The sequence below is a fragment of the Pseudophryne corroboree genome, chromosome 1 (genome assembly GCF_028390025.1).
Source record: "Pseudophryne corroboree isolate aPseCor3 chromosome 1, aPseCor3.hap2, whole genome shotgun sequence".
Classification (NCBI taxonomy): Eukaryota; Metazoa; Chordata; class Amphibia; order Anura; family Myobatrachidae; genus Pseudophryne; species Pseudophryne corroboree.
Window position 1 is genome coordinate 575,145,104 of NC_086444.1, and position 21,586 is coordinate 575,166,689.

The following is a 21,586-nucleotide window of genomic DNA, read 5'->3' on the forward strand; positions in this document are numbered from 1 at the left end:
CGCTGTCCTGTGCTATAAGGGGTGCTGTACAGGGGTGATGTCCTGTGCTGTACAGGGGTGCTGCAGTCCTGTGCTGTCCTGGGGTGCTGTCCTGTGCTGTTAGGGGGTTTGTCCTGGGGTGCTGTCCTGTGCTGTTAGAGGCGCTGTCCTGTGTGCTGTAAAAATAAAGGGGCACTGTCCTGTGTGCTGTAAAAATAAAGGAGCACTGACCTGTGCTGCTAGGGGTGCTGTCCTGTGCAGTTAAGGGTGCTGTACAGGGGTGCTATCCAGTGCTGTTAGGGGTGCTGTCCTGTGCTGTTAGGAGTGCTGTTCAGTGCTATTAGGTGTGCTGTACAGGGGTTCTGTCCTGTGCTGTTAGGGGTGCTGTCCTGTGCTGTTAGGGGCGCTGTCCTGTGTGCTGTAAAAATAAAGGGGCGCTGTCCTGTGTGCTGTAAAATAAAGGGGTGCTGTCCTGTGCTGTTAGGGGTGCTGTCCTGTGCTGTACAGGGGTGCTGCAGCCTGTTCTGTCTTGTGCTGTCCTGGGGTGCTGTCCTGTGCTGTTAGGGGTGCTGTACAGGGGTGCTGTCCTGGGGTGCTGCCTGTGCTGTTAGGGGTGCTGCCCTGTGCTGTTATAGGTGCTGCCCTGTGTCCTATAAAAATAAAGGGGCACTATGGCACTGTCCTGTGTGCTATAAAAATAAAGGGGCACTGTCCTGTGCTGTACAGGGGTGCTGCAGTCCTGTGCTGTCATGGGGTGCTGTCCTGTGCTGTTAGGGGTGCTGTCCTGTGCTGTAAAGGGGTTCTGCTGTCCTGTGCTCTCCTGTGCTGTACAGGGGTGCTGTCCCTCTGCCCTATCAGTCCAAGGGTGCTGCCCCACTGCTGTTTCAGTCCAGGGGTTCTGTTGACTGTCTGCTGTGCTGTGTAATTCTCCAGGGGTGCTGCCTATGCTGTATAAGTCATGGGGTGTTGGCTATCTGCTGTATACGTCCAGGTGTGCTGCCTATCTGATGTTAAACTAAAGCCTAGAGCAGAATATGAAACAAGCTTCAACATCACAACCAGATTTGTGAAAACATATAGCCGCAAAGATGGAAATGGAAATTCCAAGTTTGACAAAGTATTTTCCAATAAACATACAACTCTGAGTACAAAATGGGGAGAGACCACATTTGTGGCCAAAGTCAGTCAGAAGAGACAGAATCATAATCCAGCGGAACATGACATGGCAACATCTCCTGCATCATTTTCTCTGGCAACTGCCAGAGAAAACTAGATTTAGACATCTATGTCTATATGTCTTCCATATAATTCCAGGGGTGCCCTGTCTGGGGATACAGTCATTACGACGACAGTCATTAGGTTGACCACTATTGGTTGACATGCATTAGGTTGACATGGTCATTAGGTCAACAGTTCAAAAGGTCGACATGAGTTTTTCACTTTTTTAAATTTTTGGACTTTTTCATACTTAACGATCCACGTGGACTACAATTGGGAACAGTAACCTGTGCCGAGCGCAGCAGTAGCAGAGCAAGGCACCTTGCCTGAAGCATGGCGAGTGAAGCGAGCCATGCGAGGGGACACGGTGCATTAATTGGGGTTCCCGGTCGCTGTAAGGAGAAAACAACATAAACCCCCCCCAAAAAACCTCATGTCGACCTTTTGACCTGTCGACCTAGTGACCCTGTCCCCCTAATGCATGTCGACCAGTAGTGGTCAACCTAACGACTGTCGACCTAAGTTGTGTCGACCACCCTGTCTGAACCCGCTCATCTCTAGTAGATATATCTTCTACTGTGCACTGTGTACCCAGCATTAGAGAGAGGTTCTTCTCAATTATTTCATGTTAGGGACTCATTAATGGCTCCAATTAGTCAACCTTAAATTTGATTTACTAATGTTCCACATTTTGGGATTATTTACAAGATGCACATTTGTTGTACAGGGTTCTTTTCCTTTATTTTGTAAATGTTTTCTCCTTAATAATTGTACAATGTAAGGGCTGCGTAGGGTTATCACAAAACCTTGCGATGTTAGAATAGAGTTTCAGTGATCTTGTATTGCAAAATGAAATCTCAGCTTTCCATTGCACTGCAGCACTAGATGGGCCAGGAGCTCCTGTGATGCACAAACAGTTCTGAATAAGGGCCCAGTATGGAGTCTCATGGTGGCTTACAGCCAGGAAGCTGTCTGGCTGGCCAGGCTGAGGCATGCTGGTGGCACAGAGATTAGCATTGCTTCCTCCCACAGTCCTACTTGTAGTATGAAATGAGTTTGGACTGTGGTAAGCTCCACTAGGGCAGGGGCTGAGTAACAAAAAAATCACTGCACAGTCCTGCTAAGTACTGTACCGAACCCACCCAAACTCAATTTACCTGATCCGGGGCTGCTGTGGGGGCTTAAGTCACGAGGGGCTGCTAAAACATATAAGGGGCTGCTTTATTTAAACATAAAATATGAATAAAATAAACAAGACACACAGGTACTGTATGCTCACATTCGTGTAACTGAGACACACAGGTATGCTCACATGCGTGTAACTGGAAGCTGTGAAAAATGAAAATAAGGCATCTGCCACAAAATATGTAAATAAAAATGCAATTAAAAAGTGGAAAAAAAAGAAACCCACAAGAGTTTAACAAAATAAGTCTCCAGACTCCGTGGAGGTGAAAATATTGAATCTTGATCCTGTGGTATACACCAGTTTATTTGCATCCCAGCATTAAATCCAAGTTTATCGTAATCCCTGAAAATGGAGAAGGGAGTACAAATTCGGAGGCTTTGGCTCCTAGTTTTTCAGTTTGTCCTGTAATGTGGTAATTATATATTTGCTTGGTTAAAGTCCTTTCTGTTCCACACCAATATATGAGTGGAGGTGAAAGCCTGTGTGTTGTTCCTGATTGCGTGTGCCTCTCTGATTTTTAATCACCTTTTTGACACTGTCCTCTTCCTCTTGCCTCTTCTCATAATGTGAAAAGTCATCAAATATGGAGGTGGTATGTTTGTAACTAGATATGATTCGGAGAACTTGGTGAGCTTTTTACAGGGGGACCACCTGTCGCTGAAATGATGGGTTTATTAAACTGTGCATAAGGGTGGATAAGACGGCCCAAGGACAATCACATCGTGCAACCTTTTTTTTCTTTGCATGATGTGCTCTTTGGAGCCTAGTTTTTAAAACTGCCATCCTGTTTGCCACTGCAGTGCCACTCCTACATGGACCACGCGTTTGTGCCGCCCACTTGTGTCGCTTAGCTTAGTCATACAGCTACCTCGGTGCAACCTTTTGGCCTAAAAACAATATTGGGAGGTGTCCAGAATAGACTGGAAATGAGTGGAAATGAATGTTATTGAGGTTAATAATACTGTAGGAACAAACAAACAAACAAAAAATTCCTGTGATTTTAGCTGTTTTTATGTTTTGTTTTGTTTTTAAATACAGATCCAAAACCAAAACACAAAAACTGAAAAGTGTCCAGTGCACATCTCTACTTGTAAATTTGAGGTTTAAAAAAAAAAAAAAAAAAAAAATCTGTTCAAGATGCTATTGTGTATTCCTAAGAAGTTAAAGGCCACAAAAATGGCACATGGTCTATGTATGAAGTGTAGTACCTTGTGGTAAAATAGAGTATATTGGGTACAATTGCTTTTCCATGAAAATGTGATCAATTTAAGTGATTGATACATAAAGTTGCTTTTATGGGACAATATAACTTTGTAGAAAATCTGTGGGAATAAATCAGACTACATACTTTAAATTAGACAACTAAAAAAAAGCTATACAATTAATACTCTGTGACACTGCCATCTGCTTTTCCCACATCTCAGTGGTGTCATAAATACTACATTCATAAATGCCATAAACAATCATCACCATCTGTGCTAGATAAAATAAAGAACATTTTTTTAAGTATTGTATTTCAGGCATTTCAGTTTGAAGTTGGAAATATATCACTTGAGAAAACACTAGAGATGAGCGCCTGAAATTTTTCGGGTTTTGTGTTTTGGTTTTGGGTTCGGTTCCGCGGCCGTGTTTTGGGTTCGACCGCGTTTTGGCAAAACCTCACCGAATTTTTTTTGTCGGATTCGGGTGTGTTTTGGATTCGGGTGTTTTTAAAAAAACACACTAAAAAACAGCTTAAATCATAGATTTTGGGGGTCATTTTGATCCCATATTATTATTAACCTCAAAAACCATAATTTCCACTCATTTTCAGTCTATTCTGAATACCTCACACCTCACAATATTATTTTTAGTCCTAAAATTTGCACCAAGGTCGCTGGATGACTAAGCTAAGCGACACTAGTGGCCGACACAAACACCTGGCCCATCTAGGAGTGGCACTGCAGTGTCACGCAGGATGTCCCTTCCAAAAAACCCTCCCCAATCAGCACATGACGCAAAGAAAAAAAGAGGCGCAATGAGGTAGCTGACTGTGTGAGTAAGATAAGCGACCCTAGTGGCCGACACAAACACCGGGCCCATTTAGGAGTGGCACTGCAGTGTCACGCAGGATGTCCCTTCCAAAAAACCCTCCCCAATCAGCACATGACGCAAAGAAAAAAAGAGGCGCAATGAGGTAGCTGACTGTGTGAGTAAGATTAGCGACCCTAGTGGCCGACACAAACACCGGGCCCATTTAGGAGTGGCACTGCAGTGTCACGCAGGATGTCCCTTCCAAAAAACCCTCCCCAATCAGCACATGACGCAAAGAAAAAAAGAGGCGCAATGAGGTAGCTGACTGTGTGAGTAAGATTAGCGACCCTAGTGGCCGACACAAACACCGGGCCCATTTAGGAGTGGCACTGCAGTGTCACGCAGGATGTCCCTTCCAAAAAACCCTCCCCAATCAGCACATGACGCAAAGAAAAAAAGAGGCGCAATGAGGTAGCTGACTGTGTGAGTAAGATTAGCGACCCTAGTGGCCGACACAAACACCGGGCCCATTTAGGAGTGGCACTGCAGTGTCACGCAGGATGTCCCTTCTAAAAAACCCTCCCCAATCAGCACATGACGCAAAGAAAAAAAGAGGCGCAATGAGGTAGCTGACTGTGTGAGTAAGATTAGCGACCCTAGTGGCCGACACAAACACCGGGCCCATTTAGGAGTGGCACTGCAGTGTCACGCAGGATGTCCCTTCCAAAAAACCCTCCCCAATCAGCACATGACGCAAAGAAAAAAAGAGGCGCAATGAGGTAGCTGACTGTGTGAGTAAGATTAGCGACCCTAGTGGCCGACACAAACACCGGGCCCATTTAGGAGTGGCACTGCAGTGTCACGCAGGATGTCCCTTCCAAAAAACCCTCCCCAATCAGCACATGACGCAAAGAAAAAAAGAGGCGCAATGAGGTAGCTGACTGTGTGAGTAAGATTAGCGACCCTAGTGGCCGACACAAACACCGGGCCCATTTAGGAGTGGCACTGCAGTGTCACGCAGGATGTCCCTTCCAAAAAACCCTCCCCAAACAGCACATGACGCAAAGAAAAATAAAAGAAAAAAGAGGTGCAAGATGGAATTGTCCTTGGGCCCTCCCACCCACCCTTATGTTGTATAAACAAAACAGGACATGCACACTTTAACCAACCCATCATTTCAGTGACAGGGTCTGCCACACGACTGTGACTGATATGACGGGTTGGTTTGGCCCCCCCCCAAAAAAGAAGCAATTAATCTCTCCTTGCACAAACTGGCTCTACAGAGGCAAGATGTCCACCTCATCATCACCCTCCGATATATCACCGTGTACATCCCCCTCCTCACAGATTATCAATTCGTCCCCACTGGAATCCACCATCTCAGCTCCCTGTGTACTTTGTGGAGGCAATTGCTGCTGGTCAATGTCTCCGCGGAGGAATTGATTATAATTCATTTTAATGAACATCATCTTCTCCACATTTTCTGGATGTAACCTCGTACGCCGATTGCTGACAAGGTGAGCGGCGGCACTAAACACTCTTTCGGAGTACACACTTGTGGGAGGGCAACTTAGGTAGAATAAAGCCAGTTTGTGCAATGGCCTCCAAATTGCCTCTTTTTCCTGCCAGTATAAGTATGGACTGTGTGACGTGCCTACTTGGATGCGGTCACTCATATAATCCTCCACCATTCTTTCAATGGTGAGAGAATCATATGCAGTGACAGTAGACGACATGTCCGTAATCGTTGTCAGGTCCTTCAGTCCGGACCAGATGTCAGCATCAGCAGTCGCTCCAGACTGCCCTGCATCACCGCCAGCGGGTGGGCTCGGAATTCTGAGCCTTTTCCTCGCACCCCCAGTTGCGGGAGAATGTGAAGGAGGAGATGTTGACAGGTCGCGTTCCGCTTGACTTGACAATTTTCTCACCAGCAGGTCTTTCAACCCCAGCAGACTTGTGTCTGCCGGAAAGAGAGATCCAAGGTAGGCTTTAAATCTAGGATCGAGCACGGTGGCCAAAATGTAGTGCTCTGATTTCAACAGATTGACCACCCGTGAATCCTTGTTAAGCGAATTAAGGGCTCCATCCACAAGTCCCACATGCCTAGCGGAATCGCTCCGTGTTAGCTCCTCCTTCAATGTCTCCAGCTTCTTCTGCAAAAGCCTGATGAGGGGAATGACCTGACTCAGGCTGGCAGTGTCTGAACTGACTTCACGTGTGGCAAGTTCAAAGGGCATCAGAACCTTGCACAACGTTGAAATCATTCTCCACTGCGCTTGAGACAGGTGCATTCCACCTCCTATATCGTGCTCAATTGTATAGGCTTGAATAGCCTTTTGCTGCTCCTCCAACCTCTGAAGCATATAGAGGGTTGAATTCCACCTCGTTACCACTTCTTGCTTCAGATGATGGCAGGGCAGGTTCAGTAGTTTTTGGTGGTGCTCCAGTCTTCTGTACGTGGTGCCTGTACGCCGAAAGTGTCCCGCAATTTTTCTGGCCACCGACAGCATCTCTTGCACGCCCCTGTCGTTTTTTAAATAATTCTGCACCACCAAATTCAAGGTATGTGCAAAACATGGGACGTGCTGGAATTTGCCCATATTTAATGCACACACAATATTGCTGGCGTTGTCCGATGCCACAAATCCACAGGAGAGTCCAATTGGGGTAAGCCATTCCGCGATGATCTTCCTCAGTTGCCGTAAGAGGTTTTCAGCTGTGTGCGTATTCTGGAAACCGGTGATACAAAGCGTAGCCTGCCTAGGAAAGAGTTGGCGTTTGCGAGATGCTGCTACTGGTGCCGCCGCTGCTGTTCTTGCGGCGGGAGTCCATACATCTACCCAGTGGGCTGTCACAGTCCTATAGTCCTGACCCTGCCCTGCTCCACTTGTCCACATGTCCGTGGTTAAGTGGACATTGGGTACAACTGCATTTTTTAGGACACTGGTGAGTCTTTTTCTGACGTCCGTGTACATTCTCGGTATCGCCTGCCTAGAGAAGTGGAACCTAGATGGTATTTGGTAACGGGGGCACACTGCCTCAATAAATTGTCTAGTTCCCTGTGAACTAACGGCGGATACCGGACGCACGTCTAACACCAACATAGTTGTCAAGGCCTCAGTTATCCGCTTTGCAGCAGGATGACTGCTGTGATATTTCATCTTCCTCGCAAAGGACTGTTGAACAGTCAATTGCTTACTGGAAGTAGTACAAGTGGGCTTACGACTTCCCCTCTGGGATGACCATCGACTCCCAGCAGCAACAACAGCAGCGCCAGCAGCAGTAGGCGTTACACGCAAGGATGCATCGGAGGAATCCCAGGCAGGAGAGGACTCGTCAGAATTGCCAGTGACATTGCCTGCAGAACTATTGGCATTCCTGGGGAAGGAGGAAATTGACACTGAGGGAGTTGGTGGGGTGGTTTGCGTGAGCTTGGTTACAAGAGGAAGGGATTTACTGGTCAGTGGACTGCTTCCGCTGTCACCCAAAGTTTTTGAACTTGTCACTGACTTATTATGAATGCGCTGCAGGTGACGTATAAGGGAGGATGTTCCGAGGTGGTTAACGTCCTTACCCCTACTTATTACAGCTTGACAAAGGGAACACACGGCTTGACACCTGTTGTCCGCATTTCTGTTGAAATAGTTCCACACCGAAGAGCTGATTTTTTTGGTATTTTCACAAGGCATGTCAACGGCCATATTCCTCCCACGGACAACAGGTGTCTCCCCGGGTGCCTGACTTAAACAAACCACCTCACCATCAGAATCCTCCTGGTCAATTTCCTCCCCAGCGCCAGCAACACCCATATCCTCCTCATCCTGGTGTACTTCAACACTGACATCTTCAATCTGACTATCAGGAACTGGACTGCGGGTGCTCCTTCCAGCACTTGCAGGGGGCGTGCAAATGGTGGAAGGCGCATGCTCTTCACGTCCAGTGTTGGGAAGGTCAGGCATCGCAACCGACACAATTGGACTCTCCTTGTGGATTTGGGATTTCGAAGAACGCACAGTTCTTTGCGGTGCTACTGCTTTTGCCAGCTTGAGTCTTTTCATTTTTCTAGCGAGAGGCTGAGTGCCTCCATCCTCATGTGAAGCTGAACCACTAGCCATGAACATAGGCCAGGGCCTCAGCCGTTCCTTGCCACTCCGTGTGGTAAATGGCATATTGGCAAGTTTACGCTTCTCCTCCGACAATTTTATTTTAGGTTTTGGAGTCCTTTTTTTACTGATATTTGGTGTTTTGGATTTGACATGCTCTGTACTATGACATTGGGCATCGGCCTTGGCAGACGACGTTGCTGGCATTTCATCGTCTCGGCCATGACTAGTGGCAGCAGCTTCAGCACGAGGTGGAAGTGGATCTTGATCTTTCCCTAATTTTGGAACCTCAACATTTTTGTTCTCCATATTTTAATAGGCACAACTAAAAGGCACCTCAGGTAAACAATGGAGATGGATGGATACTAGTATACAATTATGGACGGACTGCCGAGTGCCGACACAGAGGTAGCTACAGCCGTGAACTACCGTACTGTGTCTGCTGCTAATATAGACTGGTTGATAAAGAGATGTCGTAGTATGTATGTATGAAGAAGAAAGAAAAAAAAACCACGGTTAGGTGGTATACAATTATGGACGGACTGCCGAGTGCCGACACAGAGGTAGCCACAGCCGTGAACTACCGTACTGTACTGTGTCTGCTGCTAATATAGACTGGTTGATAAAGAGATGTCGTAGTATGTATGTATAAAGAAGAAAGAAAAAAAAACCACGGTTAGGTGGTATACAATTATGGATGGACTGCCGAGTGCCGACACAGAGGTAGCCACAGCCGTGAACTACCGTACTGTACTGTGTCTGCTGCTAATATAGACTGGTTGATAAAGAGATGTAGTAGTATGTATGTATAAAGAAGAAAGAAAAAAAAACCACGGGTAGGTGGTATACAATTATGGATGGACTGCCGAGTGCCGACACAGAGGTAGCTACAGCCGTGAACTACCGTACTGTGTCTGCTGCGACTGGATGATAAATAATGATATAAAAAATATATATATATCACTACTGCAGCCGGACAGGTATATATATTATATAATGACGGACCTGCTGGACACTGTCTGTCAGCAGAATGAGTTTTTTATAGAATAAAAAAAAAGCACCACACAAGTGAAGTCACACGACGAGTGTTTAACTTTTTCAGGCAATCACAATATAGTATACTACTAACTATACTGGTGGTCAGTGTGGTCAGGTCACTGGTCAGTCACACTGGCAGTGGCACTCCTGCAGCAAAAGTGTGCACTGTTTAATTTTAATATAATATGTACTCCTGGCTCCTGCTATAACCTATAACTGGCACTGCAGTGCTCCCCAGTCTCCCCCACAATTATAAGCTGTGTGAGCTGAGCACAGTCAGATATATAATATATACATAGATGATGCAGCACACTGGGCTGAGCAGTGCACACAGATATGGTATGTGACTGTCTTGTACTCCTGGCTCCTGCTATAACCTATAACTGGCACTGCAGTGCTCCCCAGTCTCCCCCACAATTATAAGCTGTGTGAGCTGAGCACAGTCAGATATATAATATATACATAGATGATGCAGGCATGCAGCACACTGGGCTGAGCAGTGCACACAGATATGGTATGTGACTGAGTCACTGTGTGTACCGTTTTTTTCAGGCAGAGAACGGATATATTAAATAAAACAACTGCACTGCTGGTGGTCACTGTGGTCAGTCACTAAACTCTGCACTCTCTTCTACAGTATCAGCCTCAGGTCAATCTCTCTCTCTCTCTCCTAATCTAAATGGAGAGGACGCCAGCCACGTCCTCTCCCTATCAATCTCAATGCACGTGTGAAAATGGCGGCGACGCGCGGCTCCTTATATAGAATCCGAGTCTCGCGAGAATCCGACAGCGTCATGATGACATTCGGGCGCGCTCGGGTTAACCGAGCAAGGCGGGAAGATCCGAGTCGCTCGGACCCGTGAAAAAAAACATGAAGTTCGTGCGGGTTCGGATTCAGAGAAACCGAACCCGCTCATCTCTAGAAAACACCCAGTTATGGGGAAAATCCTGTACATGCTTATAGCAGCCCATGTTTTCTGAAAATACTCATATTGCAGTAACCCTTACCCTACACTCTTCTTGTTTGTTTGTTTGTTTGTTTTTTGGGGGGAAATAAATGTTTTTTAATTACTAATGGTAATATATTTTAGGTATGAAGTCCAGTATGTAAATTATTATGGTTAGTAAATAAATAGAGAAAAAATATGTGCAGGTTAATAAAGTAAAAATACAGGTGCTTATGAAGGGAAATATGAATGCTATGTATTTGTTGACAAAGCAAGTTGGGGTAAATGAGTTGGGTTCTGGTGACCGGCATTTGGGATCCCGCCGGTCACCATACTGACGCCAAGATCCCGAGCTTGAGATTGCCAACGGGGGAGGGGGGGGAGTGCAATGAAGCCCCCCTCCCCTATGCAGCGAGCTCGGTGGCTAGCTGTGCTCGCCATAGGTTCTATTCCAACTCTATGGGTGTTGTGGGAATAGTCCCTGTCAGTCGACATGCCGACTGTCGGGCTGGTAAGCGTGGCCGATCCCAGCGTTGGTATAGTGACTGGCGGTCACATAACTACATCCCGGGGTAAACATTCCTATTTAATAAACATGAATGCTACTGATTTAATGTCAGGGTGGCTAGTTACTGTATATACTGGGGCTGATTACGAGTCGGATGCATCAGCATCCACTCCTGCACATGGACACAGCAGTCTACTTACTAGGCTATGCTAATGTGAGTTTTCACCTGTCTGTCTGAGTATGTGTGTGTCCGCACGTGTCTGAGTAGCGCCGCTCATAATCATAATTTCTATTGGCACTTGAACCCTACCCTATGAAACTACCATCAGATGCAGTTGTTCCATGCATCCGATCAGCTTACATATCACAATATACTCTGTCTGCTCGAGATGTGACTAAACATAACAGTGCAGGCAGCATTGCTGAAGTTTTGGAGGGTGATCTAGCACAGTCTAATACAACAGGAACACCCTTTATATATGTTGCTTACAGTCACTGCAGCTGTGTGGCTGCACTCTCCACCGGTACCACATGCAATGCCACACCTCCTGCCACCTTGACTAAATTTACTGATAGATTGCTTCCTCCTACAACAGTACATTACTTTCAGAATATTCTCTAGCTCACAATCCACCCCTGCTTACATGAATACATTTTACAGGGCTGTAACTAGGTGTGTGCGAGCGGTGCTCTCGCACAGAGTGCAGGCTCCTGGGGGTGGTACCGTTGCTGCCCCAAGGTCCCTGCATCTGGGTAGCAGGGTGCCTTGGGTAGCAGGGTGCAATGAGGATGCTCTGGGCACTGCTGTTCTTCCTGGAGGCTGGTGACCATGCCCACTTAGCTGTAAAGCCGTGTTACAGCACTGGGGGGCACTTGGCATTATCGTGCGCTCCTCACTTCCACACCACATACCGGGTAATGCCACACCGCACAGTTCTGCCCTTGTGTACAGCAGCGTAATGCCACACCGCACAGTTCTGCCCTTGTGTACAGCAGCGTAATGCCACACCGCACAGTTCTGCCCTTGTGTACAGCAGCGTAATGCCACACCGCACAGTTCTGCCCTTGTGTACAGCAGCGTAATGCCACACCGCACAGTTCTGCCCTTGTGTACAGCAGCGTAATGCCACACCGCACAGTTCTGCCCTTGTGTACAGCAGCGTAATGCCACACCGCACAGTTCTGCCCTTGTGTACAGCAGCGTAATGCCACACCGCACAGTTCTGCCCTTGTGTACAGCAGCGTAATGCCACACCACACAGTTCTGCACTTGTGTACAGCAGCTGTTTATCATATAACAAATTTCTTTACTAGGTTACAGGAAATGAAATAATTGTTATATCTCTATTCATTTCAACAACTCCACACTTGTGTAAGAAAATGGGGTGGTGCTGAAACATGTGATACATATACAAACATTTTTAACAAACATTTTGCTGTGATAACCTGTTAGTATCATCTTATCTTAATGTTAATGAATGGCAACATTTAAGAATATTGGCCCTCATTCCGAGTTGTTCGCTCGGTATTTTTCATCGCATCGCAATGAAAATCCGCTTAGTACGCATGCGCAATGTTCGCACTGCGACTGCGCCAAGTAACTTTGCTATGTAGAAAGTAATTTTACTCACGGCTTTTTCATCGCTCCGGCGATCGTAATGTGATTGACAGGAAATGGGTGTTACTGGGCGGAAACACGGCGTTTCAGGGGCGTGTGGCTGAAAACGCTACCGTTTCCGGAAAAAACGCAGGAGTGGCCGGAGAAACGGTGGGAGTGCCTGGGCGAACGCTGGGTGTGTTTGTGACGTCAAACAGGAACGACAAGCACTGAACTGATCGCACAGGCAGAGTAAGTCTGAAGCTACTCTGAAACTGCTAAGTAGTTAGTAATCGCAATATTGCGAATACATCGGTCGCAATTTTAAGAAGCTAAGATTCACTCCCAGTAGGCGGCGGCTTAGCGTGTGTAACTCTGCTAAATTCGCCTTGCGACCGATCAACTCGGAATGAGGGCCATAGTACCAGTGTGGCCAAGACTGGAGGGGCGTGGAGTTCACAATTCATTGAACCCTAAACATTTTGCAAAACCCTTAAGGTGTGTACACACGATGAGATAAAATCTGTAAGATTTTGACTATAAAGTCAAAATCTTATGAAAAGTTAGTGCATATCTCATGGTGCTCGGCAGCTTGCGATACTGATACGATCCCGATGCGCGCTCCCGTGGGGTCGGTATCGTAAGGCTAGATAGACTGTGCAGGCAGGTCAATCTTGACTATCTAGTGTACTATCTAGTAGAAAGTATAGTCAAAATTGGCACTTAGTCAAAATCGTACATAGACAAAATCTCTAGTACATATAGTCAAAATCTGTGCTATCTGGGCTCTGGGGGAGTTCAAGGGAAATCGCATAGTTAGAATCAGGCATAGCAGGGATCTCACCGTGTGTACACCTTAACATTCATTAAACAAAGGTAAAAATGCAAGATACATTGTAAAGCATTTTTTATTGACAACGGAATTTAAATACAATGCTAAGTAATTTCCGCTGGAGACAGGGAAAAACACATACTAAAGGCATCACTTGTATGCTGAAGGCCCAGGACAATTCTCTTACTGCTCTGCCCATTAAACGTTGGAGCGTGACAGCGTGCTATCCAGAAATGCCAGACTGACTGCAGTCATGGCAGCACACACACGTTCTGAGTTTAGCAGGATTGTCATACAATATACATAGTTATTGCTCCTGTCTATAGTTTTTATACGAACAGTTATCTAAGTATATGAAAAAATGCCTTGCAATGAAATGACAAATAATAGTATGCACTAACGCAGGCTTACCAAAGTCATCATCATATCCACTGGGCTCACTTTGTTTGGATTCATCTTGTACAGCAGTTTCTTTACTTGCTCAAATGTAGGTCTCTGAGCTGGGTTTTGGCTCCTGCACCTCCTGATCAGCTGCAGCAGAAATAAGATAAAAAGGAAATCCAGGGCCTTTTCCTGCTGCGATTGTATCAGTTGCAGCAAAATACAGATACATTACAGTGTGTGTAGTGTGAAGTGTCTGCTATGATACTACCGAGATAAATCAACTTGGATTAATTTAATACACAGACACACAATGATCTAAGTATTAGACAGAGCACAAGTTCATTCCACTGGTCCTTCTTCCTCATCCTGGAATGCAATTTATTTGTCTCTTATATTGCCAACAAATATAAACAAAATGTGTCACACTATTGGTATTTATCAAAGAATGGAGAGAGATAAAGTGGATAGATATAAAGCACTAACCAAACAGCCTCTTAATCTCATTGTACAGGCGGTTCCGGTATGAATGGTCGACAATGTTAAGGTCGACACCCATTAGGCCGACCACTATTGGTTGACATTGACATGGTCGACATGGACAAATGGTCAACACATGAAACTGGTCGACACATGAAAGGTCGACACATGAAAAGGTCGACATGAGGTTTTTTTTTTTACTTTTTTTGGTGTCGTTTTCTGCGTAAAGTGATGGGGAACCCCAATTAGTGCACCGCGTCCCCTCGCATGGCTCGCTTCGCTCGCCATGCTTCGCTCCGCTACCACTGCGCTCGGCACAGGTTACCATTCCCAATCGTAGTCCACGTGGATCGGAAAGTATGGAAAAGTTCCACAAAAGAAAAAAATTTGAAAAACTCGTGTCGACCTTTTTATGTGTCGACCTTACATGTGTCGAACATTTTCATGTGTCGACCATTTGTCCATGTAGACCATGTCAATGTCGACCATTAGTGGTCGACCTGAGTGTCGACCTTAACATTGTCGACCATCTGAATGGATAGCGTACAGGCTGTGTATGAAAAATGACAGGAGCTGATTGGTTAGTGTTTTATTTCTCTCCACATTACCTCTCTCTATGACTTGATAAATACCCCAGTTAGTACTATGCTGTTACAGGTTGTTTCCTATTACATCAGGCTGCATACATTTTATGCAGAGCTAATTTTATACTCATTTGTATTTGATAAAATTTTAATAACATGTAATTATATATTAGCTACATTTAATTAAGATGGTAGAAGTTTTGATTTTAATGTCAAAACAAATTAATAATTTCATTTCTACCCTTATAATGTGCATTTTACAAAGAAACCTTATCAAAGTATAGAGCGCCCAGTGATGCCCTGTATAATTATATACTGTTCTTAATAGCAAAGATTGCTTGCAGGTCCTGTAAATATTCCCCAGCACTGCTCTATCAGATGTACAGTCTGTAGGGGGCCTGTAGCTAATTCTACACTATGCCTACGTTCTGCTGTACTGCGATAAGCCCTTTATATTGACACAACTTTGTGGGACCTGTCCTTGTGTCAGTTTATTGGATACATACTTGTGTAGCATGAGCAAGGAGAATTTACTAAGATCATATAATAGTGATGACAACTCAGGTATGTATGTTGATAGTGATATTTTGGTTTCACTTAAGGTTCCCTGATTTCTTAATTACATCATATATGGGTCCTGTTATGTTGGTCGGAAACAATTTGTGGTTATTTCAATGTTTAATCCCTCTAAAACTACATCACTAAAAATCACTTAAAATTCAAATTTGGAGATGCACGTCATCGGAGGCACAGAAATGTTTTACTCATGTTATGTAGTGACTTACCTCCACGTATTCTGATGGACATGGACAGGCATTGTCTGCTTTCCCCTTAATTAACTCTGGTAAAGGAAGGCAGCAGTATTCTGCTGATCTGGTGTCATCTTTCTAGATAATAAATTGACACAGAATGAAAGATACATATATCTTCTCATCCTCCTGATGAGACATTCAAGCACCTACATTAATTACTCTTAATCCAGCTGTGTCAAACATTTCCCTGTGACCATTTGTCATTACACATTTTTTAAAATGGACCAAAAATATGTACTGATACTTAATACCCATATAACCATGTGCGTCTCTCTATGTGAATGTTATCACCCAATCTCTGCTATCTAAATTCTAATATATATTGTGCAAACTGGCTTAATGAGACCACTCTCTTCTTTCATGTGTAACACAAAGCACACGCCTTACTGCTTGCATCTGAATTCACTCTTACTACTAGTCATTACACCTATGGACAAGGGGGGTAATTCCAAGTTGATCGCAGCAGGAATTTTGTTAGCAGTTGGGCAAAACCATGGGGGTAATTCTGAGTTGATTGCAGCAGGATTTTTGTTAGCAGTTGGGCAAAACCATGTGCACTGCAGGGGAGGCAGATATAACATGTGCAGAGAGAGTTAGATTTGGGTGGGTTATTTTGTTTCTGTGCAGGGTAAATACTGGCTGCTTTATTTTTACACTGCAATTTAGATTGCAGATTGAACACACCACACCCAAATCTAACTCTCTCTGCACATGTTATATCTGCCTCCCCTGCAGTGCACATGGTTTTGCCCAACTGCTAACCAAAATCCTGCTGCGATCAACTCAGAATTACCCCCCATGGGGGTAATTCCAAGTTGATCGCAGCAGGACATTTTTTAGCAGTTGGGCAAAACCATGTGCACTGCATGGGAGGCAAATATAACATTTGCAGAGAGTTAGATTTGAGTGGGTTATTTTATTTCTGTGCAGGGTAAATACTGACTGCTTTATTTTTACACTGCAAATTAGATTGCAGTTTGAACACACCACACCCAAATCTAACTCTCTCTGCACATGTTATATCTGCCCCCCCTACAGTGCACATGGTTTTGCCCAATTGCTAACAGAATTCCTGCTGCGATCAACTTGGAATTACCCCCCATGTGCACTGCAGGGGGGACAGATATAACATGTGCAGAGAGAGTTAGATTTGGGTGTGGTGTGTTCAATCTGCAATCTAATTTGCAGTGTAAAAATAAAGCAGCCAGTATTTACACTGCACAGAAACAAAATAACCAACCCAAATCTAACTCTTTCTGCACATGTTATATCTGCCTCCCCTGCAGTGCACATGGTTTTGCCCAACTGCTAACAAAATTCCTGCTGCGATCAACTTGGAATTACCCCCAAGAATTCAAGGTCAGAATTCCATCACTGGCTCCCTCGATGTGAGACTAATTAAATATTTTATCTTTTCTGTATGTCATTTTATCTAGAAGTTTCAAGACTTAAAGGTCTATTTACTAAAGGGGGGTACTCACGGAGCGATCGCTGCTTAAAATCTAAGCAATCTGACTAGATTGCTTAGATTTTAAGCACGATCGCTCCGTGTGTAGCCCCCTTAGCGATAGCGATGCGCAGCCCCGCGCATCGCTATCGCTGCTGCTAGATTGGCCTGCATGCAGGCCAATCTAGCGGGTCGCTCACTTCACCCGCTGGGTGAAGTGAGCGCCCCCCCCGTCTCCCCCCGCACGCTCAGCACAGATCGCGCTGTGCTGAGCGCCGGGAGAGATGTGTGCTGAGCGGTTCGCTCAGCACACATCTCTCTGCCATCGGCCAGTGAGTACTGGCCTTAAGACTTGGACGGAGATAAAGTAGACAGAGATAAAGTACCAGCCAATCAGCTCCTAACTGTCATTTTTCAAACCCATCCTGTAACATGGCAGTTAGGAGCTGATTGGCTGGTACTTTATCTCCATCCACTTCATCTCTATTATAGGCTTAGTAAATAGACCCCTAAAGGCGGGTACACATGGAGAGATCCGTGCTTAAATTCTAAGCAATCTGACTAGACTGCTTAGAACTTAAGGGGCGTACTCACGGGAGAGATGTGTGCTGAGCGATCTTAACACAGACCGCTCAGCACACATCTCTTTCCCCGCTCAGCACAGCGCGATGTGCTGAGCGAGAGGGAAAGCCGACGGGGGGCCGCTCACTTCACACAACGGTGAAGTGAGCGACCCGCTAGATTGAGCCTGCATGCAGGCTCAATCTAGCACCGGTGATAGCGAAGCGCGGGGCCACGCATCGCTATCGCTGGGGGGCATACACACAGCAGATCCGTGCTTAAAATCTAAGCAATCTAGCAAGATTGCTTAGATTTTAAGCACGGATCTCTCCGTGTGTACCCCCCTTTAAGCACGGATCTCTCCATGTGTATGCCCCACAGTGATAGCAATACGCGGCCCCGCGCATGATTATCGCCGGTGCTAGATTGGCCTGCAGGCAGACTCAATCTAGCACATCAATGCAAAAAATTTTTAAATAAAACTGTTCTTAAATCCTTCAATATTCGTCAGTGGTACACCGGGAAACACATCCTCTTAATTAAGAACTTACATTAGGGTTCTCACCCACAGGCCAAACAAGGTATCTTTAACCCCCGATATAATTTCTTCAATATATAATAAAACGGGATAACTTCATAAAAGATGATCACTTACATATTAATTCTGTCACGCGTTCACATAAGGGTAACTTTAGATCGCCCCAGGAAACAGCTGTCCAGTCTAATGTACGGTCCAAAAAGCTGATGTTTAATATTAAAAGATGATATACAATAAAATCACGAAGTTTGCAGCACAGCAAGAACAACACTGGGAGACTGGTGTGGAAGCTTTTCTCCACTCAAGGCTGGGTCCGGCTGCAGTCACGGACAGGGTATAGGTGATATGCGCCGCTCACTCGATCAATGGTGAAGTTCATTGCTGAAGAGTGCCCTGGGCACTCTTTGATAAAGGGGATAGGAATCCCCGAAACATGTTAGAGACCTGCCGTTACGTGTAACCAGCTTCAGCAACGAACTTCACCAGTGATCGAGTGAGCGGCGCATATCAGCTATACCTTGTCCGTGACTGCAGCCGGACCCAGCCTTGAGTGGAGACCAGCTTGCACCAGACTCCCAGTGTTGTTCTTGCTGTGCTGCACACTTCTTGATTTTAAATATATATCATCTTTTAATATTAAACATCAGCTTTTTGGACCGTACATTAGACTGGACAGCTGTTTCCTGGGGCGATCTAAAGAAACCCTTATGTGAACGCGCGACAGAATTAATATGTAAGTGAGCATCTTTTATAAAGTTATCCCGTTTTATTATATATTGAAGAAATTATATTGGGTGTTAAAGATACCTTGTTTGGCCTGTGGGCGAGAACCCTAATGTAAGTTCTTAATTAAGAGGGTGTGTTTCCCGGTGTACCACTCACGAATGTTGAAGGATTTAAGAACAGTATACTGCAAGTGAACAGCGCCTACAAACCGTCTTAATTTTTTTTTTTTTTTTGCATTAGTGTCCTGTGAAGATTTATAGGTGTTGTCCTTTAAACTGTGTGGCTGCAGTATACTGGTCAGCACAGAAACACATTTTGATTCTTGTCAATCTAGCACATCGCTCATTTCACCGCTGGGTCAAATGAGCGCCCCCCTCATTCAGCACACATCGCGCTGAGTGCTGAGTGGGGGTAGAGAATGTGTGCAGTGTGGTCTGTGCTAGATCACTCAGCACACATCTCCCCCCACATCTCCCCCGTGTGTACGCCCTGACATCTTAAGACTGCACATGGATTTGTTTCTTCTGATAGCATTTAACCAGCTTATAAAAATGGTTCTTAGCATTTAGCATGTTGTAATGCCTCTTCTCAAATCGGTAGCATGAAAAAGGATGCAAACAATTTTAAACTCTGTAATGTGACACTTTCTTACCGATGCAGGATCATGTCTAATTGCTATTTCAAGTAAAATGACAGCATAGCTGAAAAATAAAACATTGACATTAATTATCTTCAAATACATACAACTTTAACAAATAAAATGATAATCTCTCAAAAGGAACTTGTTTCTGTGTATTATTTACTGTTTACTAATGTTTTCACTACTGACCTTATTCAAAACAAAATGCTGCATAGATACATACTGATAATAAGAGGTGGAACTAAGCAGCGTGAGGTCGGGATGCGGTCAATTTACCTACAATCAAAATCCTGACGCTCAAAATACCAACAACCATTGACCGACGCTCAAAATCCCGACAAAGGGGGTCATTCCGAGTTGTTCGCTCGCAAGCTGCTTTTAGCAGCTTTGCACACGCTAAGCCGCCGCCTACTGGGAGTGAATCTTAGCTTATCAAAATTGCGAACGAAAGATTAGCAGAATTGCGAATAGACACTTCTTAGCAGTTTCTGAGTAGCTCCAGACTTACTCGGCATCTGCGATCAGTTCAGTCAGTTTCGTTCCTGGTTTGACGTCACAAACACACCCAGCGTTCGCCCAGACACTCCTCCGTTTCTCCAGCCACTCCCACGTTTTTCCCAGAAACGGTAGCGTTTTTTCGCACACACCCATAAAACGGCCAGTTTCCGCCCAGAAACACCCACTTCCTGTCAATCACATTACGATCACCAGAACGAAGAAAAAACCTCGTAATGCCGTGAGTAAAATACCTAACTGCATAGCAAATTTACTTGGCGCAGTCGCACTGCGGACATTGCGCATGCGCATTAGCGACTAATCGCTCCGTTGCGAGAAAAAAATACCGAGCGAACAACTCGGAATGACCCCCAAAGTCAAAATCCTGACAAGGTCAAAATTAGTGATGAGCGGGTTCGGTTCCTCGGGATCCGAACCCCCCCGAACTTCACCCATTTTACACGGTTCCGAGGCAGACTTGAATCTTCCCGCCTTGCTCGGTTAACCTGAGCGCGCCCGAACGTCATCATCCCGCTGTCGGATTCTCGCGAGATTCGTATTCTATATAAGGAGCCGCGCGTCGCCGACATTTTCACTCGTGCTTTGGAGATGATAGCGAGAGGACGTGGCTGCGTTCTCTCAGTTTCTGTGTTCAGTGTGCTGCAAATATCTGTGCTCAGTGTGCTGCAAATATCTGTGCTCAGTGTGCTTGCAAATATCTGTGCTCACTGTGCTGAAAATATCTACGTTCTCTGCCTGAAAAACGCTCCATATCTGTGCTGCATTGTAGTATATAGTAGGAGGACAGTGCAGAATTTTGCTGTGACCACCAGTATATATATAGCAGTACGGTACAGTAGTCCATTGCACTACCTCTGTGTCATCAAGTATACTATGCATCCATACCTGTGCTGCATTTTAGTTGTGCGCAGTATATAGTGGGAGGACAGTGCAGAATTTTGCTGACCACCAGTATATATATAGCAGTACGGTACAGTAGTCCACTGCTCTACCTCTGTGTCGTCAAGTATACTATGCATCCATACCTGTGCTGCATTTTAGTTGTGCGCAGTATATAGTAGGAGGACAGTGCAGAATTTTGCTGACCACAGTATATATATAGCAGTACGGTACAGTAGTCCACTGCTCTACCTCTGTGTCGTCAAGTATACTACAAAAGTTCAGTAAAATGACCCAAAAATCAAAATTAAAAGCGTCTGATGAGAAGCGTAAACTTGCCAATATGCCATTTACGACACGGAGTGGCAAGGAACGGCTGAGGCCCTGGCCTATGTTCATGGCTAGTGGTTCAGATTCACATGAGGATGGAAGCACTCATCCTCTTGCTAGAAAACTGCAGTGCCACTCCTAGATGGGCCAGGTGTTTGTGTCGGCCACTTGGGTCGCATAGCTTAGTCACACAGTTACCTCATTGCACCTCTTTTTTTCTTTGCATCATGTGCTGTTTGGGGACTATTTTTTAAATCTGCCATCCTGTCTG

At 45.2% G+C, this 21,586-nt stretch overlaps 1 protein-coding gene across 1 annotated transcript in view; it reads right to left on the minus strand.

Annotated features, from left to right (window-relative positions):
• LOC135036375 (atrial natriuretic peptide receptor 1-like) overlaps positions 1-21,586 on the minus strand; it is a 213,144-nt gene that overhangs the window by 73,388 nt on the left and 118,170 nt on the right. The window contains exons 14-16 of the mRNA XM_063954446.1: positions 19,603-19,651; positions 15,652-15,753; positions 13,833-13,952 (exon numbers count right to left, since the gene is read on the minus strand). Coding sequence (XP_063810516.1) covers positions 13,833-13,952; positions 15,652-15,753; positions 19,603-19,651 — 271 coding nt within the window. The remainder of the gene's footprint in view (positions 1-13,832; positions 13,953-15,651; positions 15,754-19,602; positions 19,652-21,586) is intronic.